The sequence below is a fragment of the Dermacentor silvarum genome, chromosome 7 (genome assembly GCF_013339745.2).
Source record: "Dermacentor silvarum isolate Dsil-2018 chromosome 7, BIME_Dsil_1.4, whole genome shotgun sequence".
NCBI lineage: Eukaryota > Metazoa > Arthropoda > Arachnida > Ixodida > Ixodidae > Dermacentor > Dermacentor silvarum.
Window position 1 is genome coordinate 14,575,103 of NC_051160.1, and position 6,000 is coordinate 14,581,102.

Sequence of the window (6,000 nt, forward strand, 5' to 3'; positions counted from 1 at the left end):
GCACTATATGTATCGTACCAAAACGCGATGTTTGGCCGGTATGACGGCACAGGAGGGCCTCAGTTTGCATGGTTTTTAAAACTTTTATTATTATTCGATATAGCTGATTGATTAACTAGTTTTTCATTGCAGAAACTGTGTAATGTACTTTTTTTTAATATACACGTATATTGCCTGTTTAGGCAAGTGTACGAAATGTGCTTTGTTGCCGGAGCGTTTTTCATATCACCTTATGTTATCATCCTTTCATCATTGGTCCAGTTAATGTTGGCGGACAAGCCGGCGACACAATAGTTGGTGTCAAAAAGATGGCATGTACTACGTGTTTCCGGCCCTGCAATCGCGTCTGGCCCATGCGATTGGCAAAAGCATAGCCTTCTAGATTGATTCTTTTTACTCGGAGGTAGCTGTCGCTGAGGCGAGGATTTGGATGCCCCCTATATTGGCCAACACTTCAAATTTTATCCAAACAAATCACTCACTCTGTCAGCCTTCTCCTGAACTAGGCCAGAAATGCTCGAGCGTAGGTGTGCTGTATTGCTGGTGCTTCCTCAAATCAAGTAAGGCTGCGAACTGATTCCGTAACGTCTTTACCATAGATACTCTACGCTACCAAGATCAGTTAGAATGTGTGACTAATAGTAATACGCAACGCACCACCCAAACTGGAACGTTGTGTAAATTACGTCATTATTGCCTTAGTACATTGGATGAATAAAAGAAAAGTTATGCTGTTGTGTGATTCTCTTAGCATGTCGCAGAGCAAGAAGAATGACAGAATAGTCAGCTAAAATTATAGCTTGAGTTTTTTTTTTTTTTTTTTTTTTTTTTTTTTTTTTTTTTTTAGAGCTAAGCCTACTTTTCCAACCTAAAGCCCCTTGATCTTGAAAGTAGCGACACTCTCCTCCGCGCGCGCGCTTTCCTCCTCAATTCTCCTCGCCCGCCGGCTGCGCGCGCTGCGCACGGCACGCTATTGCGCCTGGGCTCCCGCGGACGGGCGCAGAATTCGATGGAGGCGCATTATTTTGGGCCAGTTGTGCGCCCCAGTGGCGTAGAATATTTTGAAAATGGTGTTAACAGCATGGAGAATGCTGAAGGCAACGTTTATGATGAGGTTGGTTTCATCTTAAAGCCGTATGAATGACACACACTGATGTAAAAGGAGCTTTGAGGCGATTTCTATACTCCACTTATTTTTTCTGCCACATGGTACGCTGCTTTAGTTTTTGCATCTGATCTAGTATTGCTTGTGGCAGATCGCTCTATGTTTGGCAGTTTTTTCTTGTATGTGCACGCATGTGCACCGCAGGTATTATATTCAGTGTGCCATGCGTTTGTCTAAATGTCAAAGTAGCTTTTGCGCTGTGGTTTCTGCATTGAATAGGACAGTTTCACAATTTCAGTGCGATGAAGCGGTACCGGCAGCCACTCATCACCCACAATAACAGAAGCTGAGGAAAGGTATTTACAGATTATTCTTTAGGCGTCGGTGTCAATGAAGCTTAAAAAATACTCGGTATACCTATGGGAGAAGGCATTCTATATTTTTAGGCAAAAGTTACGCCTCTGGAAAAGGTATTTTGATAGTTCACACCAACATACCGTTAAATTATGTAGTAGGATAGTTAAAATTGTGATTTTCATTAGACACCAGAAAAACATTTATCACACAAAAAACAAAAGGAATGGTCAGTAAGATGCTTTATTTTCGTGCATGCGCAAAAAACGTTATTTGACAAGATACAGATAACGTAGAAGAGTATCATATAATCAGAATGAGAAACAATGCTAGTGTACAAATATGCCATGCAGTACGCATGGCAGCTGAGAAAAAGACATGCCCAAGAAAACAACAGTAGTAACATTAGGCCATGGCACAAACCTACACCGTTTAATGCATGATAAAGCAGTATCAGTGCGGCCGAAAGTTGACGGGCAATTCGTTCTTGCGCTAAGAGCTTGCCCTTTCCAAAAAGCGGCTCTGTTGCGATCAAAATGACACTCCAGGTGTCGTTCATGCACGTTAATCCTCCTTCATGCATGTTAATTGACGTTAATCCACCCTAATCCTCCTTATTATATCTTGATGCACCCTAAACCACCCTTATCCAGCTTAATCCTCCTTAATCGACCCTCGCCCTCCTTATTTAACCTTAATCCCCCTTAATCAACTTTAAACACCTTAATATAATCGTTAATCAGTCACGAATTTATTTTGCTGATCATTAATAATTTATTATACACGGCTGGGCATCATTTGACTCGCTTCTGGCCTTCATTAGGTCACGTTACTTTCTGTACCTCAAACGCTCGCCTTGAAACATATCCAACTAAGGGTCTCGCCTTAAATTGTGGACTAGATGGCGCTCATCACCTGCAATACCACGGGTATCATCATCATCATCACCATCAGCCTATATTTTATGTCCACTGCAGGACGAAGGCCTCTCCCTGCGATCTCCAATTACCCCTGTCTAGCGCTAGCGTATTCCAACTTGCGCCTGCAAATTTCCTAACTTCATCATCCCATCTGGTTTTCTGCCGACCTTGACTGCGCTTCCCTTCTCTTGGTATCCATTCTGTAACCCTAATGGTCCACCGGTTATCCATCCTACGCATTAAATGGCCTGCCCAGCTCCATTTCTTCCGCTTAATGTCAACTAGAATATCGGCTATCCCCGTTTGTTCTCTGATCCACACCGCTCTCTTCCTGTCTCTTAATGTTAGTCCTAAGAGTTTTCGTTTCATCGCTCTTTGTGCGGTCCTTAACTCGTCCTCGAGCTTCTTTGTTGACCTCCAAGTTTCTGCCCCATACATTAGCACCGGTAGAATGCAATGATTGTAAACTTTTCTTCTCAACGACAGTGGTAAGCTCCCAGTCAGGATTTGGTAATGCCTGCCGTATGCACTCCAACCCAATTTTATTCTTCTGCAAATTTCTTTCTCTTGATCAGGGTCACCTGTGAGTAATTGGCCTAGATAAACATACTTCTTTACAGACTATAGAGGCTGACCACGGTTATACTTGGGTATATGACTCCGACAATTAACCACGGGTAACTTGCCACTATTTTTGGGGGGCCCTGCATTCATTGTATTTGTGACTCACACACACATCGAAGTAAGCTGTAAATAGCTGCTCTACAAGCTGCTATTTCGATTTTCAGTAAAACAGGCAACGGATCCTAACAATCACGAAAAGTGCGATCGAGAGGCTGTATCTTCGGGTATATCTGTTCAGTGGAAAGCAGAATCTATAGTGCTGCATTTCCGATTGAATAAGAGTTGACGACGTGCGAGGTGATGGAGTCCCATCAGAATATTCAGCATGCTGAGGAGAACCCCATTTTTATGCATCGTACAAATTACCGCAGCAAAAACGCGAATGAGCAGGCCGGAAGAATTGAAAAAATGCAGCATTAGGGGATGCTTTCATACGAGCAATAAGAAAGGCGTCTTACCTCGAAAACAACACTGTTACTTGTCGGGACAAAGTTCTTCCGGCCAATGTTGTGCAGCCACTGCTTCTTGCGCAAGCCATCACGCTTTTCTTGCGGTATCGTAAAAGCTGCATAGCCATCATCGCGCTTCTTGCTGCAGTTATATGCGCAGCAGCACGGCATAGGGCCAGCAGACAGTGCTCGAAACAGCGTGAAATGTTAGCGCGCGACGTTCTCTATACGCCGAGCCAGCTGAGCTGAGGCGCAAAATGGCGCGAACGAAAAAGAAAAACACAAGCAAAACGCAAGCTCCGCTCGTTTCCAAGCGCAACGGCAGGGAGACCAATCATCGTGCAGGAAAACGTGCCCAAGGCCGTCTGTCGCGGAGGGGACCCGCGAGGGGTGAGGAGGAGGCGAGGAGGTCGCGCGCCGGCGGCAAAGTACAAAGAGTGGCGGTACTTTCCTACATCAAGGGACTTTATTCCAACCCTCCCGGAGTTTCCTGACTGTGGCTGCAGGCTACCTGGGTCCTGCTGCTGTCTTTCTGAATAGCTCATACTTAAAAAAAACATGAATTATGTGCCCGATGTTGATATCGAGCTTATGTTAGAAGCATGTCAATCTTATAAAATTACATGAGCTTGTAAACCTTAGTTAACAGTGACATGGCTTTTCACGCAGTTCGGCGCTGCTCAAGGCACCATACCTTGTCTCAAGGCTGAACCTTACCTGCCTCTTGGGCTTTGGTGCAACCCTGAACGTGATGTTCTTTGTCAAGTACCTCGTCCAGTACGGCGTACCCAATGCCTTTGCCAGAATTGAGTGTCTGCACCTTCCTCCACCGCCCAAATGTGTCGCCAGGTCCCACCTCTGTTCCCATTTCTGGAGGTAAGCGGGTGTCTATTTTCGGTGTCATGTCGTTTCCTTTTCAAAAAATTACTGCCTTTCCTCTCTTCTATTTCTCTCTCTGTCTACTGCTGTTTTCTTTTGTTTATTACTTTGTTCTAACTCAAGAGAGAAGCTGTCGCTCATCATAAATGTAATTGTTATATTGCTACAACGAATTGGCAACACAAGACTACATTCTTTGGGGATGTAGGGGTTTTCCTCCCCCAGATACGCTCTTGCCAGCCCCCTCCAAACTTACCTGGGAGACCTTACTTAGGACTGCCGCCGATCTCAGGGAACAACTGAAAATCGTCACTTGGGCCGAGGGAGTCGCCCCCAACAAGGGCCACCCTGAGACCCCACCATGATTTTCAATAAAGATGTTGTAAGCACCACCTATATTGCTACAGTAATAAAGAAACAAAAGCAGATGCAAAGAGAGAGAGAGAGAGAGGAAAATTACTTGAAGAAAAGCAGAGGGGTTAGCCTGAGCTAAATGCCCTCTAGCCTGTTATTCTTAAAAGGGAAGATAAGAAAAAAAGGGGGTTATGAGGATCAACCATTAGGGTAGGCAGTAGGAGAAGACCATATACACATTTGGTGCCCGGACAAAGGACCAATTCACAGCCTTGAATCTAAGCCTGCGTTGCTAAAGACATTTCTAGGAAAGCCGTGGTGGACCGCTTCGCTGATATGATGTCCAGCCAGGAACCCCGTAAATTTCTTCAGCCACCGGCTTGTTGCCAATTGGCGCTGAAGAAGATTTCCAATTCCGGCTGTTCACAGTCATATATGGGAAAATCAAAAGAGTATGTGTTCTATTGCCTAAGACACTTCGTACGAATCACAGTCGTGTGAGTCCACGCACGTTGAATTCGATGCATTCGATGTGATGCAGAATTGAATCGAAGTTTTGCGCAAGTATTGTAAATGCAAACTCTGCGCAGAATCTCTGGGGCAAGCATGGAGGATGGAAAGAAAACATCAACCGCAGAGTGCTTTGCTTGTTATCATGAAACCATGGGCTCCAGTAATATTTAAGATATGTGGCTCACCACCGGATAAACATGCGCCGGCATCTTTCGACGCTGCGGCCCGCCGTCAGCATTCACACTCACTGAATTCCACTGTCGATTGCAAAGCCTGAAGGCAATAACATTGGGAAGAGCAAAAGAAAATACTAACGACTATGGTTACGTAGGAGTTCACCTAGAAACTAAAGTAACGCGTTAAGTGATAGAAGATTTATACATGCGATTGTACTCCATAGACAACTCAAGTCAGGGTTCTTCGAACACTGATGTCATGCTCGTAGGCCAACAGGTCATAGATTCAAGGTGGAAAGAAACACGTGACGCGTAGCGGCGCTTTGTGGGTCTTGTTTCTTTCTTTCTTTCTTTCTTTCTTTCTTTCTTTCTTTCTTTCTTTCTTTCTTTCTTTCTTCTTGCTTTCTTTCTTTTCTTCTTCTTTCTTTCCCTCTTTTTCTTCTCTTTTCCTTCTTTCCCCATTCCTTTCTCGCTCGCGTTTCACTCGCCTGTTCTTCTTTCCCTTCTTCTTCTTTTCCTATGCTATCTTTCCTTCGGCTGTTGTCCGCTCAAGTTCCTTTTGCTTTCCTCCTTTCCTTTCCTCTCTTTGCTTTTCTTCTTCTTTCTTTCTTCTTTCCACTTCTTTT

General features: G+C 44.4%; 1 protein-coding gene across 6 annotated transcripts in view; it reads left to right on the forward strand.

The window, feature by feature from the left end:
- The window catches only part of LOC119457569 (protein-cysteine N-palmitoyltransferase HHAT), a 108,314-nt gene that overhangs the window by 21,024 nt on the left and 81,290 nt on the right, over nt 1–6,000 (forward strand). Inside the window, exon 8 of one of the 6 annotated variants that reach the window (XM_049670224.1) lies at nt 4,122–4,328. The exons of the other annotated variants lie outside the window; for them this stretch is intronic. Within the exon in view, the coding sequence (XP_049526181.1) occupies nt 4,122–4,328 (207 nt within the window). The remainder of the gene's footprint in view (nt 1–4,121; nt 4,329–6,000) is intronic. 6 annotated transcript variants of the gene reach the window in all.